The sequence below is a fragment of the Vipera ursinii genome (genome assembly GCF_947247035.1).
Source record: "Vipera ursinii genome assembly, chromosome: 1".
NCBI classification, from domain to species: Eukaryota; Metazoa; Chordata; class Lepidosauria; order Squamata; family Viperidae; genus Vipera; species Vipera ursinii.
This window is the reverse complement of record NC_139512.1, coordinates 263,557,146-263,581,453: the sequence shown is the minus strand read 5'-3', so window position 1 is coordinate 263,581,453 and position 24,308 is coordinate 263,557,146. Positions and strand designations below refer to the sequence as shown.

The 24,308-nt window shown below is 39.1% G+C and overlaps 1 protein-coding gene across 2 annotated transcripts in view; it reads left to right on the top strand.

The window, feature by feature from the left end:
• Positions 1 to 224: 224 nt before the first annotated feature.
• The window catches only part of ARHGAP18 (Rho GTPase activating protein 18), a 71,426-nt gene continuing 47,342 nt past the window's right edge, over positions 225 to 24,308 (top strand). The window contains exon 1 of one of the 2 annotated variants that reach the window (XM_083379940.1): positions 225 to 523. In XM_083379940.1, the coding sequence (XP_083236066.1) occupies positions 381 to 523 (143 nt within the window). In that variant the 5' untranslated portion in view covers positions 225 to 380. The remainder of the gene's footprint in view (positions 524 to 24,308) is intronic. The other variant, XM_083379941.1, reaches the window with a different exon arrangement.

Genomic DNA, 24,308 nt, shown 5'->3' with positions numbered 1-24,308 from the left:
AAGAAAGAAAGACCAGAAGGCAACTATGAGCGCCTCGGCAGAGGGCAGTATGAATAAAAGATGATGCACTGCATTTCACAGTTGCGGCGGAAGACAACTTGGCTCAGCCGCCCCGCTCACCTGCTTAAATCATTTAAGTTACAGCCGGGCAAGCGCGGGCGGGGGCCGAGGGGCCCCGGAGAATTCCCGCGAACAATACTCTGCTGAACGCTGGAGGCTCATTGGAGGAAGGCGGCTAGTCTCGCTCCTCCCCTTTTTCCCGGCCGCTGAAGCGCCGGCCTTCGATGGGAGGACCCGAGTGAGCAGGAACTTCACGGAGGGCTTTTTTTTCCCTTTTCTTTTCATGTCGGCGGCAGAGCCATTATGCTCTCGCTCCCGCCATGAGCCGCTGGTCTACTTCCCAAGGAGTCGTTCTGACGGCGTATCATCCCAGCAGCGGGAGCCGCCGCTGCCGCCGCCTCCAGGACGCCGAAGAGGCGCCGGGAGCCGACGCGGAGGGCAATGCCGAGGCGTCCCCCTTAAGGTAAAGGCTGGGCGCTACCACGCCACCTCGCTCGCGTGGGAGGAAGCCTGCCGGCCGGGCGTCTAGCCGGCGCAAAAACCTGGGGCTCGCGCTGGCGTACCTGTTGACGTAGGCGGGCCGCTCGGAGCCAGGTACGAAGGACTTCGCCGCGGCGTGCCGTGAATCGTATGACCAAAGTTTAAATGTCAGAAGAAAGTTGGAAGAGCGACCTTGAGGTGGGGCTGCTGCCGGACCCTGCGTAGGCGAGCGTGGAACAAACGTGTGTTGGTCCTAGCCTCTGTTGCTTCCTAAACAATATTGCATACAGAAGTAATATTTTATTTATTTTTTTATTTTATTTATTTTAATTCCATTTATATCCCGCCCTTCTCCGAAGACTCAGGGCGGCTTACAAGCTTAGCAGTAGCCTTCATTCTATGTATATGCCTGCTTATTAGGGCTTTCACACACACCCCAAGCGGCATTATTACAAAGTCAGCTTAATTGCCCCCAACAACCTGGGTCCTCATTTTACCTACCTCCTTCTCAGATGGTCTGCGGGGCACAAAGCTTCTCTGGCTTTATGCCCCGCAAGAAGGCAGCTGGGGAAGCTTTTGGGTTCGTCTGTATCCGCAACACCCGGCTTAACGCGTTCTTTATCCGTTTGATAGTTAACCTCCAAGTCTGCGTGCAGAGTCTTTCCAGGTGTATTTCCCCCACTTAAAGTAATTCTACACACCGGAAAATACTTCGTTTCCTGTAACCAAAGGGATTCAGCAATATAGTGGGTGGGCAAGTATTAAAGAGTGTGTGCTAGTCTACTCCGTTTCTCCCCATAGGGGAAGAAGAAGCAATTTCCCAGATTACATTAAAGTGCAATTTGGTTGTATTAAAAAGTTAAATAAGGTTCCTTTGAAAGTGCAAACTTTTTTTTAAACCAATAGCATGACTAATAGGCTGTCGCTTAAAATCCCTTTCACATAGATTTCAGAGGTGCAGTCGACTTTCCTGGTATGTGTACTTTGCTTCTCGCAGCCCCTCCCCCTGCCACCATATTTCTCCTTAATGACCTCAGTTTTTCCTTTCTTCCTGAATTGATGGTATATGAAAAATACTGATTGCATACAGTTTTGTTCAGGGAAAAAAAACTCTGCTTCAGAGACAGATAAATTAATCCAATTGTTAAAAGGTGCAAAAAGGCTGGCATGATTTAAGTATCACTGGTGTCATCAGGACTGTGATATAATCAATTCTATTATGGACAGGTAGTTTGTTCTCCGCATCATATTGGTACTGTGCAATGTTCTGTATTTTTATTTATCTATTTATTTATTTATTTATTATTTTAATTCCATTTATATCCCACCCTTCTCCGAAGACTCAGGGCGGCTTACAAGCTTAGCAGTAGCCTTCATCCTATGTATATGCCTGCTTATTAGGGCTTTCACACACACCCCAAGCGGCATTATTACAAAGTCAGCTTAATTGCCCCCAACAATCTGGGTCCTCATTTTACCTACCTCGGAAGGATGGAAGGCTGAGTCAACCTTGAGCCTGGTGGGATGCGAACCTGCACTAATTGCAGGCAGCTGGTGTTACTTAAGGAGGCATTAGCCCACTGCTCCACCAAGGCTACATTTCTTTAAGCTTCAAAAAGATGGACTTAATATGAGGTTGCTTATTCCAGTTTAGTTGTCATCTTTGAATGATGCCTGCAGAAGAGCTAGAAAAGTACTGACCCAGATTGATAGATATGGTGGTCTGTTCATAACTGGTCCCAGAATTTCTGCCATATGACTTATGGTTGTTATGAAGGTCATCATGTGACCAGACTCAGTTTTTGTTTTTACAGTTGTCATGAAGTGAATCACCATGACCGTTAAAAGGAATCACCATGGTTATTAAGGTTATTAAGGAAATCCATTCTTCCAAATGGGTATTGTTTGTCGGAAACTGGCACAAAATGCTAGAAACTGGCAAAAAAATGCTAGAAACTGGCAAAAATGTAGCAAATTGCAGTCATGTGACTGTGGGACACTGCAGCCAGTTATAAATTCGAGCTGGTTGCCAAGTGCCCAAAATGTGATCATGTGACTGTGGGGATATGTACGTGGTAATCATAACTTTGAGGATGGGTTGCAAGTAGCGTTTTTGAGTGTGGGGGAGGCATCATAATTTCAAGTTGTTAAGCTACCAGTTATTAAGGAGTACACACACACACACAAACACACACACAGAGAGAGGAGGGAGGGAGAGAGAGAGAGAGAGACAGAATGAATCAATGGATCTAATGTTTGATGTAGTGGTCAAGGCACTAGGCTAGAAACCAGGAGACCATGAGTTCTAGTCCTACTTTGGACACAAATTACTTGAGTGCCTTGGGCCATTCAGTTTCTCTCAATCCCAGGAAGGATGCAATGGCAAACCATTCTGAAAACACCTTGCCAAGAAAGTTGCAGGGACTTGTCCAGGCAGTCACCAGAAGTCAACAATAACTTGAAGACATTCAAAATAAAATAATATATATGCCAGAATTGTATCCTTTTTAAGCTTTCTTAAGATAACTTCTTATTTGAAGTTACATGTAATTTCTTCATTTTTATGGCATTACACTTAAATACACAAACATTTTTGAATTCTCTGAGTTCACTCTCTTTTATGTACTAAACATTAATGTGCATAGAGCCTGTACTGATTTAATGTTAAAAATAAAGGCTTTTCCAGTCATTTCAAGTTGCCAGCATTGGCACTTGTCATTCCCAAGTACAGAATGAGATTGCAAGACATTTATTTCAAGGATACTAAGCTATAATGGGAAAAATCTCCAAAAATACTTAAATATTTTCATATTTTCTTTTACATTATAACTGCAGATGTATATTTAAGACTGCCTCTAAAAATAAGTTGAGACATTAGCATGACTCTTCAGAGCATCAATAGTATTTCAGGAAAGGAGTTGTTCCTTTGTGGCATGGTTCCTTCTGGTGTGTCCAACATTTGGTTTGGAACCTGGATGGCAGTATGAAGGAAATGATTTATATACTTGATGAAGTCAGCATTTTCATTGTTAAGAAGAAATTTAGAGCTGAGCATCTGAAATTCACAAGCTTGCCAGATTGTAACGTTCTTTAGGATAGAAAGGAAGTGTGGATCCCAAATATGCTCTTGAGCTGCTGCATTTTGTTTTTCAAGTTATCTTTCCACTCCAGATATAGATAATTTGGCTTCTATCCTTGAAACTTACTAGTTCTGAGTTCCATATGTCTCTTCTTACAAACTTGAATTACAGCAAAGCAAGATTTGCTTTGATATAAAAAGGTGATGAAGCTTGAACTCTATATGAATGTGATATTTATTTAATTATCATTTGAAGAAAGTTTATAGACCCTACTTCTTAAAGGGCATTAAGTCAAAAGTTTTGGGGGTCAGTGTTTTGAGGCATTCTGCTGTATTTGCTGTTGCTTTAATACACTCAGCTTGATTCAAAACATTTCTGCAACAGTAAATGAAAACAAGCCTAGAAAGCAAAAATATATCCTATGATAGCAGTTGCAAATTACAGACTTACTCATATCCAAAGCTGAGCTCCAAAAATAAATTATGGTATTGTGGTTTAATCTCCTGTGGAGTAGTGGAAAGGTTTAATATGATGTGGGTCCAATAAAGAAGGATATGCTGTATGCTTTGTCTTTTTTGGCAAGGGACATTCTTTGCAGTTATTTAGATCAGAAAATAGTATAGATGTTTTTCTTCTTTTCCCCTAAAACATAATTTCTTATTTCATTTAATAAAGTGCTTTTCAGTCATAAATTTCTGGGTATCTTGCCTAGTTTGGTGAGACTAATTTTCATTCTTACACAGGGAACAGTGCAAGCTCTCTACATTTCTCCAAAATATCTTTTGTTTTGTAGTTGCCCTGTCCCAGACACAGGATGTTAAGATTGGTCCTCCCTTTGTTCCTCTTGTAACACCTGTGTTTTCTCTTCAATTTTCCCATCTCTTGTTCTTTCTGGAAAAAAAATGATGGAAAAATGAAATCTGCACATTACCTATTGATTGGTAGTGGTAAGAGCTACCCATTTGGAAGCGTCAGTAGCCTTAGCAAAAAATAAAAAAGTAATAGATACATGCACATTGATGTGTGCTTACACAAACAAGCAAAGCTTTTTTTTGTCATAGAACGCACTGGCACCTGTTTTTGATGGATTTTCCAGAGTTGCCTTGATCAAAATCCTAGTTTTTTAGATACACTAAAAATTGACCGGTTTTTTTTATCCCAACTACAAAGGTAAACCTTGTAGGGTAGGCAAGGTGGGTTTGTATGACGTGTGTGAGTTCCAGCACTTTTTTTTTTTTTACAAAAAAGCACTGCACACAAGTATATGTAAAAATGTCTTATAAATCATATACACATATATATGGCAAAATAGAAACTATGAAGTTTTCATGTTGAAGGATTCTTAATACGTTCTTTACTATTATAACATGAACATTCATTGACTAATTTTTGCCATCATCATTTTTACTATGCTTGATGAATTTAATAATACGTTACTTAGTTTAATTAAGTTTAGATTTTATTATTTTAATTACTATAGTTTATTAGTAATGCTTTGAATTATTACATTACATTTTTAGGGGGTATTGTAAATCTGTTTTCTATTTTCCTCTCTACCACTCTGTCCTTCCTTTATTTAGCAATTAACTTTAGATTATACGTTTCTTTGTCTGGGATCTGGCATTTTGTAATTTAAAAAAATCCTGTGCATGTGGGTGACATTGTACAATAAAAGATATGTCAACCAGACAAAGTGAGAATGAAATAGTCCAATGAAGATTTTTCAAAGTATATTCCACGGAACCCTAGAGTCTGTGAGATGCTAACAGGAAAAAAAATATTCACTTTCAAATTTCTATTACTAGAACTTGCCTCCTTATCAATGACTTTTTGCTTAAATGTGTCAAAGATAGGACCTTAATTTCATGAGAATGATTCATTATCTGTAGAAGAAAAACAAGCAGAGCTAGGGGGTCAGAGTTAAACGAGTCATCAGCCTAGAGTCATTATGTTCCCACAAATAGTCTAAGTCCAACCCCTCTTGATTTCCGTTGGCCTTTGTCTGGTGCCAATTTAGTATTGAACTTTAGTTGAGTAGGTTCTTGTGTATAGGCTTGAGCAATAAATCTTCTGAATTGGATCTTAAAGTATGGTCCTGATTCTTTGTGCCTGACAGTGGCAGCTATTGGTGGAGCAGTGGGCTAATGCCTCCTTAAGTAACACCAGCTGCCTGCAATTAATGCAGGTTTGAGTCTCACCAGGCTCAAGGTTGACTCAGCCTTCCATCCTTCCGAGGTAGGTAAAATGAGGACCCAGATTGTTGGGGGCAATAAGCTGACTTTGTAATAATGCCGCTTGGGGGGGGGGCGAAAGCCCTAATAAGCAGGCATATACATAGAATGAAGGCTACTGCTAAGCTTGTAAGCCTCCCTGAGTCTTCGGAGAAGGGCGGGATATAAATGGAATTTTTTTAAAAAAATGTCTGCCCTGGCTTTTTTTTTCCCCAAAGAGGAGATACCAGTGATGTGAAGACCAAAATGAAACTAGTCCATGGAATCTTTGGATTTGGTCTCTAATAAATGATGTAAGAACCCCAAGCAGTAGCACTGCTTCTAATTGGAGGAACAAAGAGTTGAGTGGCAGAGGACTTCCAGATTGTAGAGTTGGCCTCCCTATCAGAAATGCTTCCCTAGGAACCCTGATGAATCATAACTGAACTTATGCAGGAATGACTCTGTTGCTTTTATATCATAAGGCAGGGTTAGAGCCTGAGATTGTGCATTTCAGCCTGTTCAGCATTATTTGGACCGTGATGATATATATATTTTTTTTGGGGGGGGGGAAGAAATACATGAACCCTGACCACTTTTCTATCTTATTTATTAATTAATCTGATTTGTATAACTGGCCACCTCAACTTTTACAGGAGGCTTACAATAAAATAAATAAAATACATAATGTCAAAAAATAAAAATAAAACACATGGCAGCTTGAGTGGATTCAGTATTATATTTCTTGCTTTGGGATCTGCAGACCAGTTTGAATATTGCTTCGAGGGTAGAGTCTCTGTAGGAAAGGTTGGCTTTCTTAAAACATTTGTTTTCTGATCATTCATTTTGGATCCCTACACTCGCATGGGGTAGAAGAGCAACAAAGGGAAAGTTACCACAGTGCCCTTATCATAATATTACCGTATATTTGAAAAAAAAACCCTCCCAACTCTCTCTCAGTGAAACTCACTTCTTAAGAAAGCTCACAGTGAAGCAGTATGATGGATTGTGGACTGATACTTCCTAAACAGGTTTTCCTACCTAGGTCTTTTCTCTTTCAAAGAGTGGTTATCAAAAGCTGTTGTTTGTACATTACTGTTTGAAAATATGCAAACGTATTATCACTTTTTGCATTTAAAGAGCAAACCATACCGATTAACAGTCTTCTGGAATAGATATTAGTGAATATTGGGAAGCTATATATTTTAAAAGGCATTGTTACCTCTTCTGAGGATCTTAAAATAGTTATCACCAGAAGAGTTCATTTGTTCCTTCCTGCAACAAAGCAGATCTGTTTCCTCTAAACAGCAATGACTTCCCCATCCTCAGGAAATAAGGTACATATTTTCACAAGGATCTAAAATCATACCGATTATGAACAGTGGTAATGTAAATAACTGGAACATGCATTCCGTCACATTCAATCATAGTGGAAAGATTACATGGAACCGTTAGAGTCCTATGGTGTTATACAGAAGTGTACAAGGAGACATGGTTAACAGGAAGATACCATTTTTATTCACTAAATTGATTGATGTGTGTAATTGTTAAGTGTTGTCTGTGAACAGATGACTTCATCCGTTAGCTTAAGACACACAACTTCTCATAATTAGAGAGCAAATAATGTGTGCTTCATATCAACCAATATAGGAATCCATGCATCTTTGCATGAAAGTAGTTGAGTATAAGTGAACAACTTATACTCCACTACTTAGAGCAGACATGTCAAACTTGCAACGTCATGTGATGTCGCGCGACATATCAGAACTCTTTCCCTTTGCCGGCAATGGGATGGGCGCGGTTTCTCCGTGACGCTCTGGCCCGTGGGCCGGCAGTTTGACACCCCTGACTTATAGTTTAATTATTTCTGAGAGCTACGGTGGACAATTTGACTATTTTCAACTGTGTGTGTGTATTTGTTCTAAAACAAAGTAGGTTTAGAGATCGCATGCTGTTCATGGGCTGAGGGTTGCTCACTTCTAGTGTTTCTGCACATTTATTATACAATATATACTTTTTTGGGAATAAAGAGATTTCCTGAATTAATTTGGCATAACAGCTTTGCCCAACTCCTGCATCTTTGTCAACTAGTGAGGTTTTGGGTATCTTGTCATTAGTATTCTGAGCTTAGCAGTTAGTGCTTAGTTGTGCACATCTGGAACTAGAAGAACACCAAAGTGTATACATTCATGGCTTTTATCTGAATAATTAAAACGTAGTTAATGGCTGAAGATTGTATACTGTACCACATATGTGTATGGAACCTTTGATGTCTTTCCATTGTATCCAGATATTTTAACTATTAACATTATTTACAAAAATAAAAAAATGTAATGTATAATTGTAATTTTTAGTTTGTAATTCTATAGTTGCTTATAGAAACTATGTCAGTCTTATAAATCTTCTTAATCCTAAAGGAATATGGTATGTCTAAGCAAATCAGTTCACAAATCTGGTCTATGTATTAAAGAAAAACTATCCTTTTTGTGTTTCTTTAAACACCGATACCTGACCTTGCACTGAAAACTATTTGCAGAATTCTTGAAAGAAGTGGGACTAATAAGATTAGGCTTTGTTTACCACATTTCATACAAGAGAAAGGGATTATTGCTTGCTTTCATTAAGCGATTTCTGGTAGAATAAGCACAACTCCAACAAGCAACTTCTTTCATGTCATTTGTTTTGGCTGATAAGGAGAGATACTGTATAAGAGACACATCAGAGACCTCAGAGATAAACCTCAAGAGAAATTTCATATATAGATGCCAAACAGAGAGTTTTTCTAAGGGAGAAGTCAAGAAAAATATTAATTTTCTTAATTACTGGTCTCTCAATATATGCATTATGACACATCTCTATGTTTAATAGTGTTGAGGTATTCAGTCAATTTTAGAAATTCATAGATTTGAAATTAGGTATTCTTCACTATTTCTAGGTTGATATCCATTTGCAGTAATCCTTGTGTTGTTCAAATATTTGAGATTTTGAGAATTTCATTCCAGTACCTCTAGAGGACATCACACTGGGGAAGGGTAATGTGTACATATACCGGTAGAGCAATATCCTTTTATGAACAGTAATTAATATTTTTGAAATACTCAGACTGTAATCCAGTATAAACTGAGCATGTCCAAAATAATTGAATTTATTTCGCCCCTGGGAAAAATAGACATGCTGCAGCTACATTTTCCCAGTCCCCACATACGCATGCTTCAGAGCCACAATTAATAGGCAAATGCTTTAATCTTAATTAATGCAATATTTTCTGTTACTCGTCTGTATTCAGGCCTATGTTTCTTTTGGTAGGATGGGAAGGAAATTAAGATCACATCTTTCAGAAGTAGAACATTCTACATTTACAGGATACTCTAACCTTTTCAGTGGTGAAAAACCAGGGGCCCAACTCCAAAGTCCCTAGATCCTAACTGATTCTTGATCCTTTGAGGGCTATTTCTATCACCTTGTACAGTGATTAAACAAAAAATCTGAATGGGAAGTAATTGTCCTTGACTTACGAATGTTTAACAGCAGTTCAAAGTTAGGGTGGCCTCAGAAATAGCGACGTATGACCATTCAAGTTAATGATTATTTCACTATCCCTGCAGTTGAGAATCACAATTTGGGCACTCGGCAACCAGCTCGCATTTACAATGGTTGTGGTGTCTTGCAGTCACATAATTGTGACTGCAATTTGCAACCTTCCTAGCGGACTTCTGACAATATCAGTTGGGGAATCTAGATTCACTTAATGACCGTTTGCTTAACTGGTAAAATGGTAATAAAATTGGGTCTGATCATGTAACCATTCGCTTAATGACTGCATCACTTTACAACTGAAATTCCAATCCCAATTGTGGTCATAAGTTGATGACTATATAGTGATCTGTCCAGTGTGTCCTCTCTTTTTTCAGAATTAAAGTAACTTAATTCCTTGTTTTGGGGAACATCTATTGGTAACAGTTTGGAAATTATTAGTATAACACCAGGAGTCAGATAATGAATGGATTGATGTAAGATATAATACAGGGACCCAAGTCCAAATATTTCATGCTGAATTGGATTGTCCTAGTAGTTTATTCTGGCTTTTTCCATGGTTTTAAGAATGAAATATCATTGAATGTCTTGTTAATGATTATCTCAGGACTGTGTGAATCTGTGGCTGCTTTAATGATTTGAAAGGACTAGTCTGGTAACAAAATGCCTGCAAGCTAGCAACCAAGTTCAAGAGCATCAAGGATTCCCCGGTTCAACCCTTAGCTACTGATAGTTTCTTATATCGCTTTGAAAAGAAACCTTTTTGTATGCACTCCCATGTATACCAAAAGACGTCTTCTAGAAAATTTCCACAACTTCAAGATAGCGGGCTTGTTCTGCTGTTTCTCCCAAGAGTCTTATCAGCCACTTTGAGTACTATAAAGTGTGGCATTCTTTTGGACCATCTAGCTAGGGAGAGATTGAAAAGATTAGTTTGTAGTATCTCTGGAGAACAGATTCTGATATTTGTGCTGAGGATTTTGTATCTTAATTTATAGCATCCCACAATATTTAATAAAGCACTGGGATAGATAATCGGGTGGTGGAGTAGGTTGGTGTTTGTATGTAGATGGTGTGGCTTTGCTATCTCTGTCTTAAAAATATACATGTTCAATCAGTAAGGGGTTGGGTGAAGATAAACCAGATCTTCAAAGAGTAGTTATGGCCAGGAGTTTTCATGACCACTTGTGCCACTTGTATTCAGCAGTAAGCACACAACTGCTTCTGAATTGATTTATTAAATTTTGCTGCAGAGGAAGGCTCCTGGCAAACTTTAGTGCAGAATACCGCTTGCTATACAGTACAAATTTCACTGGTACAAAAGGACTAGGTCAGAGGTCCCCAGCCTTTTGGGTACCAGGGACCGGTTCTGTGGAGAAAGGTTTTTCTGTGGACCAGAGGATGTGTGGTTTTGTGTGCTGCCTGCATCCCGCGGATGGGGCTTTGCTTGTTTGTGTGGCCCAGTTGCTGGCATGCTGCGGCCCGGTTCTGGTCCATGGACCGGGGGTTGGGGACCCCTAAACTAGATACAAGGTATTGATCATTAAAGCCTTAAATTAGGCTTTAATTTAGGATACTTGAAAGATGACCATCCCACGTATGATTTGCCCACATTTGAGTTAACATATTTTCTTAGACTTGATTGGACATCACAGTCCAACACTGCAGAATTTTGGGGTAACAGAAATGTATGTATGGAATTCTCATTCATGTTTTAGCCACATCTCAACCTTGGAATAGCATGTGATGCTAGTGGTTCAGTTCAGTTGTGCTTCTTTTATTTTTTATTTTAATCTTCTTCTAATTCTGTGTTTTATTGCATTTAATTTTAACTAATTATGGTATTTCAATTGATTGTAATATTTTAATAATTTTCATCTATTTTATATTACATTTAAAAATTTACACCTTTGGAGATTGCAACAAGGAAATCCTTTATTATTTAGTATAGTTACTTATTTACTGCACAATATAATAATTATAAAACACATTCTGTCTCTTCTCCCCCTCCCACCACCAACTTTAAAATCTATAGTTTATTGATTTGTAACTGAGTTCTAATAAAGTAATATTTCTCTTGAATCATTATCAACTCATGTTTACTTCATGAACACATCCCTATAGTCTTCTAAACCAGAGGTCCCCAACCTTTTGGGCACCACGGACCAGTTACGTGGAGAGAGGATTTTCCGTGGACCAGAGGGGACGTGGTTTTGTGTGCTGCTTGCATCTTGTGGATGGGGCTTTGCTTGATTGTGTGGCCCGGTTCCTGGCATGCTGTGGCCCGGTACTGGTCCACGGACCGGGGATTGGGGACCCCTGTTCTAAACAATACAGAAGTGAGTTGCCATGTCTTCCTTCTAGCCTGTTTCTTCAACTTTCCAGTTTAGTCTGCGGGAGTTCCATCCAGGTTGTCCAACCTTGTTTACCTTTTTAAGGTCACAAAAAGTCAGCTAGATATGGATTAGTATCCAATATTTTTCTTTTTTTCCTTCAGTTGTGTCTTTTAGACGACATGCCTTTAGGCAGAGACTGTACTATTGATCTTTATAAGTTAACGTGGGAGCATTTTTAAATGCAGGATACAAATTGTTAGTGCTTGCTATTGTTACCTTAGAGTCAGGGAATTACAAGGTCGTAAAAAAGGGAGCCTTCTTGTTACCTTAACCCCACCCTTTACATGCATCGCTGCATATGCAGTGATGCTTTCAGTACTCACCTCTCCACCTTTAATAGCTAGAACAGTTTTATTGTGAGCTTCTGTTCAACTGGATTTGTTCAGAAAGTAAAAAATAGTCGAAGAAGTCATTTATTTATTTATTTATTAAAACATCAGTGTAAGTGGATATGGTATTTGCCCATTAGGGATTTTTTTTAGTACTAAAAGATACAATGTACATTTGCATATTCAACAGATCTGATTTGCAAGAAGAGATGCAAATTGGATGCCGACATAGTAGCAGATGCAAATTCAAACTTTTCTGAGTGTGTGATCACAATTTTGAGAGAGAGAGATTGCTCTGTGAGATGGTTTGTGACAATATTGGATACTAATCCATCTCTAGCTGACTTTTTGTGACCTCAAAAAACTAAACAAGGTTGGACAACCTGGATGGAAGACTGCTAGGAACACCAGGCTAGAAGGAGGAGATGGCAAATCACTTCTGTGCTGTTGTTTAGAACAGGGGTCCCCAACCCCCGGTCCGTGGACCAGTACCGGTCCGTGGCATGCCAGCAACCAGGCCACACAAACAAGGAAACTAACTGAGTTTGAAAATATATATATCAGTACGGCTGCTGAAGATACCCTATTCACTGAGATAATTCATAATTAATACTCTTGTGGATACTAAGGTATTTTGCACTACCTTAAGCAATGGTTAAAAGTTACTCAAAGAAATAGTGCTGTTAGATCCTGAAAGCAAAAATAGCTATATGTTTTAGTAAAAGTGCTGGTCAAAATTGCTTCAAATAAAAAAGGAGAAAAATTACATAATTATATTAAGCTTTGGCATCTCTGTGAGTTATTTAATCTTAGAAATATGCTAAAATTGTTGACAAGGATTTTGGAAAAGGACAAGTAAGCTCTAGTCCAGGGGTCTTCAAACTTGGCCCTTTTATGACTTGTGGACTTCAACGCCCAGAATTCCTCTCCATCTACTTACATAGATAAGTAGGCATTTATGGAAAGGTCTACATTCTTGATTCAAATGGTTTCTGGGTATGATATATTTTATTATACTTTCTGACTCTAAATTGATAACTGGGTGACTTTATGTCTTGAGCGTAATCCAGTTATGATCTTTAACCCATTAACAATTTAAGAGGTATGAGGAAGAAGTAAATATAAAAGTATTTATAAAAGTTGATACTCCATTTTGCTTTCAGTTTTATAAACACAAGGACTGCTAGTTCATTTATTTAATCTATGTTGAGGAAGCCTCCGAGTTCAAATTTTACAAGTCCAGTCAAGGTGGCTGATAAGATAAAAACCATGCATGTGATAATAATGTTATAATAGCCAGTGCTAATGCTAATTCTGATAACAAATTAAAAAACATGAACGCAATCTTGTATAGATATAGATGAAGGCATGCCTTAAGATACCTTGTCACTGAAGTTTCTATGTCTAAAGACACTGTGAAGGAAAGTGCATTGTAGCAGCAATCCACCTGGAATCTCATTCTCACCTATAATGCAGACATAACTGAGTTCGGTATTCTTCCTCAAGCCACAATCCCCACTTGTACTTCTTGGTAAGTAATGAATCCATTCCTGAGCTAGAATGAGAAGTGAAACTCTGTATAAAATCAGTGTTATTGGTTTTTGTGATCCCAGCATCTCCATCTTGTCTAGATTTCATTTTGTCTCACTATATCTACCGTCTGCCTTCAAACAAGAGTTCAAGAGTTCCCCAGCCTCTAGTTCCCTAAGAGCAACAGAGGACAATTGCAGGTTAGTACTGCATAGTTGGCTATGTGCAGAATTTGAAAAGGGTGCTACACAAAATACACATACAGTATATGTATAACTCCTCATTGTGTTAAAGAAGCTGCATTCTTCAAAAAAAAAAAAACTTGCTACAAGTGCTTTGAAGGCTGTCCTTAGTTGTCTCCACATGCACATACTGCAAAGGTAGCAATAACACTTAGACTTATATACTTGTATGCTTTATAACACTCTTGAGTGTTTGAGTCAGCATATTGTCCCCAACAATCTGGGCCCTCATTTTACCAACCTCGGAAAGATAGAAGGCTGACTGAATCTTGAGTCCCGTCAGGATTGAACTTCAGACTGTGGGCAGAGTTAACCTGCAATGCTGCATTCTAACCACTGGGCCACCAGGGCTCCAAATGCTTCAATAGTGGTCCCACTGCATCAAAAGATGCTTCAGTAGTGGTCCCACTGTGTTTTGCAGCTTTTTTAAATGGAAGTTTTGTGCAACGCTGCATATAACATATGTATATGGGAGAGACTTTATCTCATGAGGTTGTTCAGTGTATCAAATTTCCAGTTTTCTGGTCATAGCTTCTTTTAAAATCCCCATCTGTTTCCCCTTTCTAAATATTTCAAATGTCTAGGTGTCTCCTGCCTGTCTGTTGGAAGAAATACTTGTACAGTGTATCTTCAGCAGTTAACTTGTCTTGCCTCTCCTTGAAATACACTTGGAAGGTTGGTGTGGTGTACCCAGCTTGCCTGCTTGCCAGATGTGCTGTTGAGGGCTGTGAATGTCCCAAGTGGTTATCGAAGAACCAAGTGCCTTGACTGCAGTTGGATATTAGTGTGACAATCCTTGCGCCATAGAAAATGTTTAAGCAAAGCTATTGAGAACAGTCCATTGTTGCTATTATTACAGTAGCTTGGGAGGCAAGTCCAAATGTTTGTCTAGAAGCCTCTACCATTAAAAGCCAAGGAGGAAATGTGAAAGGATAGACCAGAAAATATATCTTGCCTGTTATATCTTGATTTGGTGCTTCAGAGAGTGGATGGAGTGTGGCAGTGTCACCAACTTCAATTGTATACCTAATCTACTTAATGCACACTTGTATGCTGAAACCATTTGAATAAAAAAATATCCACAATATTTAAAAATGTAGACATGTTATAATTACTACAAAGTAAATAAAGCAGTGTTCCCTTTGTTAGTGTAGTGCACTTGTTTTTCATTTTTCATCTGCACAAATGATGGTTATGCTGTGATTCATATGTCAAAACTAATAAAACCTTTGCTAATAGACCTCTAAGTAGATCATTACAAGTATGTAATGAACAAAGTACATTCTGTCACTATATTGGGCTAGCTATTAATTGAGATACATCCTTGACTGACCTTGCCATAAAATCCTTGGCTATGTTTGAAAGGATTGTTTTGGAACAAAAATAATTATAGCGTATAAGTTGCTGAGCTTTATCTCAAAAATTAAAGAGACAAAACATGGTATTTATAATTGCAGCACACCTTCTAAATATAAGGATCTTCTAAGAAGTACAAAAGATTGATTTAGGTTAGAATGCTAATGTGAAGACATTAAGGACATTGGAGTACAGAGTATGTTCCATTTCTCCAAAGAAGTGTACACAGAGTTCCTTAATTCAGATTAGGACTGTGAGCAAAGTGGAGAAAGATCTGATTCAGACTGGATTTAACGTAATGTATTGGCTATTTCTGAAACTCTGCACTTGAAGCTTAAGGTTACTTACACATTGTGCTGTTACGTGTCAGATTATTGTAGGTAAATGAATAATGTTCTATGGATTTGAATTGTAAGTGGAAAAATATCAGTTAAGGTTCCAACTAGGAGTAAAGTAATTAACAGAGGGTGAGAAATGCAAAATGTTTTTCACCTTTTGTCTGTTCAGTTGTACAGAGGAAATCTGAACAACTATTTTGGGAGTTATAACATATATCCGGATAAAAGGACATTGTTTGGTCAAAAGAACAGCTGCATGCTTTGTCAGCATTTGAGTCATCCTCAAATGCACGTTCATTTATAGCAACAACATTATGAGGAAACTAAAATACAAAACTCTGGGCATTAAAAACTGTAAGAGTATGTCATTGTTTAAAGACCTGTGAGTTAAAATACTTGTTTTTTTTCCTAAACATGAAATAGGCTTCTCTGCACCATAGAAAACAAACTATTTTCAACAAGCTTAGTCCTCCTACTTCAGTAATTAATATTCTGTATGAACAGGGATTGCTTCTAAACAGCGAAGTATTTGTTTTCTCCCAGTATCCATTATATTTTTAATGTTATATTTATGCCCAAAAATATTATCTCATTGCCATTAAGTCTCAAGAATTTCTCTGAAGGAAAATGATGTTTCTTGAACAATAGTACTACATTCATCTGTGGAAGAAGTGGAGAACCCTTTTTAAAAAGTTTTGTAATTGACTTTTATATGCCCTGTCTCAGTAGTATTACAGTACTTGGTTCAAACCTCTAAGGTAAACTGGCGTTTGCAAAACATTTCTAATTAGTCTATTTATAGGTGACTCTCCAAGGGAGGTTAGGTATCTTTTTTGTCCTGGCACTTAACTAAATAGTGCTTGCTAATGGAGTTGTTCCCATGTCATAAAAGATTCTTTAATGTATAACAGAACAACAGAGTTGGCAGGGACCTTGGAGATCTTCTAGTTGAACCCCCTGCTCAAGCAGGAAACCCTACCATTTCAGACAAATGGTTGTCCAATCTCTTCTTAAAAGAGCCATGATGGCGCAGTGGTTAGAATATAGTACTGCAGGCTAATTCTGCTGTCAGCAATTCGATTCTCACCGGCTTGGCGTTGATTCAGCCTTTCATCCTTCGGTAAAATGAGGACCCACATTTTGGGGGCCAATAAACTATAAACTGTTTAGAGAAGACTGTAAAGCACTATAGGACCCAGATTGTTGGGGGCAATAAGCTGACTTTGTAATAATGCCGCTTGGGGCCCCCCCGAAAGCCCTAATAAGCAGGCATAGAAGCATAGGGGGCTGAGATAGGTTGGGGTCATTATAAAATACAATGCAGGGGCTCTTTGCATCCAAGATTTAGAAATAAGCATCAAGAAATCTGTTACAACACAAAGAAAGGAGAAAAAGACCTAAGATTAAAAACCCTTGGGCTATTTTAAATAGGGGGGTTGATTCTACAATAGCTGATCTTCATTATTAAGGCTACTTGTATCTGCCAGAAACACAGCATGTCTATCCAGTGCTTTTGACTCTTCTGCTGTTAGTCTGTGGGTGATGATCGAGTTTCCAGAGAAAGATTTACTATTGGCCCCGAGTCATCCTGAAAACAAACACGTTTTAATATACTTCGCCAAGCAGTATTATTTACGTACATAAAATTTATAAGTAGACCATCACAAATTAATTACTTGATAATGAATTTTAAAAATTGTTTTAAAGATTTCCAGAGTTCAAATGTCCTAAACATAGTACTAGAATAACAACTTTTCACCTACCAGTAGTGCTGAAATGATCTATAAGAGGTATAGGCAAACCTCCTCATAATAGCATAGAAAAACTTTTGAAAAGCAGCAGAAAGATCAGGATATGTACATTGAATAGAATCCTTTAATTAGCCAAGTGTGATTAGACACACAAGGAATTTGTCTCCACAGAAGCTCTCAGTGTACATGCAAAGCAATAGAATAATGATAATCATGATAATCATAATACTACCAATAAGAGGGGAGAGTAAATAAGAAGGATAAATGATGATACTACAGCCATACTACATGGATAAATACACATAGACAATAGAGAGCACTGTGAGAATTAGGTGTTCAGGACAGTGATGGCATGAGGGAAAAAAACTCTCCCTCTGTTTGGTTATTTTGGCCTGCAGTGCCCTGTAGTGCCGCCCCAAGGGAGGAGTTAGAATAGTTTGTGTCCAGGATGTGAAGGGTCTTCAGATGTCTTCTCAGCCCTCTTTCTGAGCTGCGTAATCTACAGGTCTTCTATGGCAGGGCTTTTCAACCTTTTCACCCATTGTACCACTTTTAGGATATGGCAACATCCGAGTACCACCAGTCGCCTAGCAAGGTATCAAAAACTTGATGACCAAAAAAAAAAAAAAAAGGAAAAAAGTGATGAAGTACAGGTAGCCCTCAACTTACAACAGTTTGCTTAGTGACTGAAGTTGCAATGGCACTGAAAAAAGTGCCCCCCAAGCCACAGCCGAGCAGGACACCTGCCTGCCCGCCCGGTGGTGCTCTTCCTCCTGTCCAAGGTTTTCATTGTTGTGAGCATTTCGGTTGAGGATTGGCAGTGGGGGTGGGGTAGAGGGGTGTTTGGTTTTTATTTCCCCCCCCCATCTGCTGGGTGGTTGCAGCAAGTTTTGGTCACTTCACATGACCCTGGGACACTGTGACCGTCATAAATATGAATCAGTTGCCAAGCATCTGAATGTAAATCACAAGACCCTGGAGATGCTGCAACATTCCAGCTGATCGGCGCTTCTTCTGGGCTCAAAAGTGCCTGGATCAGCGCCGAGCTCCAGCTGGAGACTGGCACTGATTCTGGTGCTTCCGCTGAGCCCTGACAGCACCGAAGAAGCGCTAATCTTGGCGCTTCTGCTGAGCCCTGACAGCCCTGCAGCTCCAGCCATCTCTCACTCAGGCTTGTGCGGTGCTGCCACCAGTTCAGCTCATTCCCCTCCCCTGCTACCACTTTTCTAGGATGGTCGCATACCACCTGCCAGGTGCCAATGGACCACAGGTGGTACCCGTAGCACTGGTTGAAAAGCCCTGTTCTATGGAAGACAGGCAGGTTGCAGTTGTTCTTTCTGCAGTCTTAACTATACATTAACCAGACAGTTACAGAAGTACCAATGACAGCTTCCTGGGGCAGTCTGAATTTCTGTAACACGTTTTTTATGCCTTTTTAATGATGTTTTTAATATTAGGTGTCCATTTTAACTCCTGGGAGATTATAGAACTCAAAAACTTGAAGGACTCTACTGCTGATACTATGCTGTTGAATATAGTAAAAAGTGGAATAATAGCAGGGCTCCTCCTAAAATCCACTCTCATCTCTACAGTTTTAAGCATGTTAAGCTCCAGATTGTTCCAGCTGCACCACAGGGCCAGTTGTTTAACCTCCTGTCTATATGCAGACTCATAACTGTCTCAAATGAGGCCTATGACAGTTATGTCATCTGCAAACTTCAGTACTTTAACAGAGTGATCTCTAGTTATGCAGTCATTGATATATATAAAGAAGAGGAATGGAGAGAGCACACAGCCCTGTACTAATTGCCCGGGTACTAGATGTAATTTTCCTTAGCTGCACCTGTTGCTTTCTGTCAGAAAGGCTAATCAACAGGCACAGTAAGATGAATCAGTTTAGAGTGAAGAATTTCTGGAGTGATGGTATTGAATGCTGTGCTGAAGTCTACAAAAAGGCCCCATGTATAGGAACCCTGGGGATTCAAGATGTTACAAGATGAAGTGCATTGCCACAGCATCATCTGCCGATCTAGTTAGGCAAACCGCAGGGGGTCTAACAGTGGATCTGTGATGACTTTCATATAAGCCAGAACTCTCAAAGGTCTTCATAACTACAATTGGCCTATAGTCATTCAGCTCCCCTGATGGAGGATTTCTTAGGAAACAGGATGATGATAGAATGTTTGAAGCAAGAAGAGACACAACATATCTCCAGTGATTAAAAGTTAAAAATCTGTGTGAAGATGTGGCCAGTTGTTCAGCACAGGCTTTTAAACAAGAAGGAGTTACTCCATCTGGGCCTGGTGCTTTTCTGATTTTTTTTTTTTTTTGTCTATGAAATAGATAGATGGCAAGATGGCAAAAGCTAATCCTGGTTCAAAGCTATTAAAGGTGTTAACACTTTGGACTTCCGGTGGCTGCGCGGCGCCGGAGACAGCCTTCCCGGGCTGCCCGCGGCTCAGCTGTGTTTTTCGCCCGAAACAGCGCCGATCAGCTGTTCGGGCGAATTTGAAGCCCCCTCCTCGGGAGAAGAGGAGGGGGTGAGGCCCCAGGTAGGGGTTGAGTTCTCCGGGGCCGCCTGAGCTTGGAGCTTGGGCGGCTGAAGGATCGAACTCCCCCGTAGCCTGGGTTGCTCCCAGCTGGTCAGCGTCTCTGCTCCGGATTTCTTGGAGCAGAGCCAGGCGTCTGCGACCACCCCTGCCTGAAGGAAGGACTATGGAATAAAAAGAGCAGGCAGAGTGGTACAAGAGGAAAAGGTGAAGAGGATTATTTTATTTTACTCTCGAGCTTGATGGACTTTTTAAACTTTAAGTGAAAGTGCGTCACAAGTGAAAGTAAAAGATGGCGGCTAAACCTCCCCCTAAAACTCTTCGGAGTGGTGGATCTTCTCCGGTGCAACAATCATCATTGCAGGCGATGCATCCTCCTGATGTATTGACAGCGAAGGATTTACGAGATGCTCTTGAAAAACATGCCCAGGTAATTTTAGAATCAATGGATGATAAATTTGCGCAGATGGAGGAGAAATTGGAGAAATTGGAGGAGAGAATGGAAGAGAGGATGGAACAGAAGTTCAGTGTGATGAAGGTAGACATTTTGTCCTCAGTGCATAAAGTGGCGGAATGTGTGGAAGATTTGGATGAAAAACTGGAAGATTTGACTCAAAAGAATGACATATTAGAAGCAAAAGTATTGGAGAATGAAGATTTAAGAGACAAAATGGATAGAGAATTGAGTCTTGCTCAATATTACCAGATGCAGTTTGCTGTTAGAATCAGAGGTTTAAAAGAGAATATTAAGGAAGATTTAAAGCAGCTGGTTTCTGAGGCTCTCGAAGTGGTATTGAATCAGCCAGCATCTGAAATAAAAGCAGGCATGGATAAAGTGTTCCGTGTGAATTCATGGATTGCTAGACAGAGAAAGTTGCCTAGAGATGTGGTGGTTTATTTTGCAAAAAGGGAAATTAGAGATGAAGTTATACAAGCTGCCTATGATGCTAAAGTTGTGATTGCTGATCAAGAAGTTTTGGTTGTAAAAGAAATTCCTCCAAAGATTTTAAGGAGAAGGAAGGATTTTACATTTCTTGTGCAAGAGCTCAAGCAACGAGATATAAGGTTCAGATGGGAGATTCCAGTTGGGTTGATGGTGACGCATGAAGGTAAAAGGTACCGTCTGACTACTGTGATGCAAGTGCGTGATTTTTACAATAACGTTTTAAAAGCAACCCCATTAACACTTCTGGAAGCTGCAAAGGGATCTGGAGAAGGAGAACATCAAGAGGCTGAAGATGGACAGACAGAGGAGAACGGTGCTGGAGGAGATCAAGCTATAACTTCTTTGGATGATCCCAGAGAGCAAAGGGTGACGCGTGCTGCTTTAAAACGATCAAAGAAAATAAAAGAACAAGACCAGCAGAAGTCTTTGGAATTTCCACAACGTACTTACAGCCAAGCAGTGGGAGGAGCACGGCCTAAAAAAGATAGTCCCATCAAAGCAGTGCTTCAAGAGCTTTGGGATGATATGCATGGCGACTAAATTTTTAACTTGGAATGTTAATGGACTAAATTCACCACAGAAGAGGAAGAAAGTTTTTCAATATTTAAAACAATTCAAGATAGATGTTATATGTTTGCAAGAAACGCATATTAGGGTTGTGGATCAAAAGTACTTATTGAACTCAAGGTTGGGTACGCAATTTGTTGCTTCTGCAATGAATAAGAAAAATGGAGTGGTTGTTTATGTTAAAAGTGCTTTAACAGCAGACTTAATCGAAGCAGACAAGCATGGAAGATACGTTATGATAGAGCTGCTGTTAGAAGGTAAAAAGACGCTTTTAGTTGGATTATATGCTCCTAATCAACAACAAGATGACTTTTTTAGTCTACTTCATACAAAGCTTACCCAGTTGGATTATAAATCTTTTATTTTTATGGGGGACTGGAATGGTGTTTTGGATGTACAGATGGACAAGGCTGGAGTTTTTAAGCGTGTTCCAAGTCATGCTAGACTGCCTAAATCCTTTTTTGAAATGAAGGATGACTTGGAATTGCGAGATATTTGGCGTGAGAGACATTTTCAGGAAAAGGATTATACTTTTTATTCTGACAGACATCAATCTTTTTCTAGGATTGATTTTATTTTGTTGACTAATGATTTTTTTTAAGGACTAAAAAGGTGAAGATTTGTGCAAGAACTATCTCTGATCATAGTCTAGTTTGGCTAGAGATTGATAAGGAGATTAGAGACAGGCGCTCATGGCGCGTAAATGAGAACTTGTTTAGAAATCAGAGAAATGTGGAAGAATGTAAACAGCGGATGAAGGATTTTTTTGAAATTAATATGAATAAGGGTACCTCTATGGATATGGTTTGGGATGCTAGCAAGGCCTATATGAGAGGGGCGTTGATATATATGAATAATAAACATAGGCGTGCTGTGGAAGCTAGGAGGAAAGAACTGGAGAATGAAATAAAGGAAAAAGAAAAGGCTTTGATTTTGAATCCAGAGGATGTGAAGACCAAGGAGGCTATTAAATTGTTAAGAGGACAATTTGATAAATTAATGGCTGACCAAGTGGCAACCAATTTGCGGTTTGCCAGGCATAATACTTTTTGCAACGCTAATAAACCAGGTAGATGGTTAGCTTATAGATTGAGGAAAAAACAAAGGGCTTCTAATATAGACAAAATTGAGTATAAAGGAAGGGTTGTGTTTCAACAGGACCTTATCAAGGACGCTTTTGTGGATTTTTATTCTAAATTATATGCTAAGGAGAAGATTAATGAAAAAGACATTGATATATATCTGGAGAATGCTAGCATCCCGGTTCTTACGCAAGTACAAAAAGAGGAGATTAATCAATTAATTACAGAAGAAGAAATTTTTACAGCAATTAAGGAATTGAAGGTGGATAAAGCACCAGGTACGGATGGTCTGTCTGCGGCTTATTACAAAAATTTACAGTTAGAGATGATGAAACCGTTAAAGGAACTGTTCCAGACAATCCAGAGGGGGGGAAAGGTGCCACCGTCTTGGAGAACAGCTTTTATTTCTTTGATTCCGAAGGAAGACCAAGATGCTATTCAAGTTAAAAATTATAGACCGATATCGCTTTTAAATACAGATTACAAGATATTTGCTAAGGTTTTGGCTAATAGATTGATGAGGGTTCTGCAACAGGCGATTCATGGGGACCAAACGGGGTTTATTAGTGGTAGGCAAATGAAAAATAATGTGAGGCATATAGTTGATGTGTTAGAGTTTTTGGAAAGGAACAACCAGATCCCTGCGGCGCTAATTTTTCTAGATGCTGAAAAAGCTTTTGATCAATTGAATTGGCAATTTTTGATGAAAGTTTTAGAGAAAATGGATTTTGGGGAAAATTTTTTACAACCGATTAGGGCATTATATCAAAAACAAACTGCCCGAATTATAGTTAATAATAGTCTGACAGAAGCATGTGATATTGAGAAGGGCACAAGGCAAGGGTGTCCGTTATCGCCCTTGTTATTTGTGTTAACATTAGAGATATTATTGGTTAAAATACGGAATTCGGAAAAAATTAAGGGGATACAAATTAGAGATCAGGATTATAGATTGAGAGCATTCGCAGATGATCTGGTTGTTACAGTGACCCAGCCAGAGAACTCTGTTGTGGACCTGATGGAGATAATAACACAATATGGGAAGGTTTCTGGATTTAAAGTTAATATACACAAAACTAAAATTTTGGCCAAAAATATGACAGTCTCGCAAAAGGCTCTCTTAGAAGGATTAACTGGATTTGAGATTGTTAAAAGGGTTAAATATTTGGGGGTGCTTTTGTCGCCCTCTAATACAAAGTTATATAAAAATAATTATGAAAAATTATGGGGGAAAATTCAAAAAGAATTGGAGAGTTGGGGAAAATTGCAATTGTCTTTGTTGGGGCGGATCGCAGCAGTGAAAATGAATGTCCTGCCTAAATTTTTATTTTTATTTCAAATGATACCGATTCTTAAGAAAGATTCTAATTTGGAGGAATGGCAGCGAGGTATCAATAAATTTGTTTGGGCAGGGAAAAGGCCACGAGTTAAATTTAAGATTATGCAGGATACTCGTGAGAGAGGTGGTCTCAAAATGCCTAATTTTAAATTATATTATGAAGCTGCTACATTAGTAGGAATAAGTGATTGGATTAATTTGACACAAGAGAGATTATTAAATCTTGAGGGCCACGATTTGTTGTTTGGCTGGCATGCATATTTGTTGTATGATAAGAAGGTTGACAATGTGTTTAGAGTGCATATTTTAAGACACGCATTGTTGAGAGTTTGGAAGAAGTATAGACATAAGTTAGATTGCAAGATACCATTGTGGGCAATTCCAAAACACGCAATAGAAAATATACATGCTGGCTTCAAACATGATGTGACTACGTACAAGGAGATCCTAAGCTTGGAAAGAAATGTTTGGTGTTTGAAATCATATAGCCTCTTGCGAGAAGAGAAGGTTGTTCAAAAT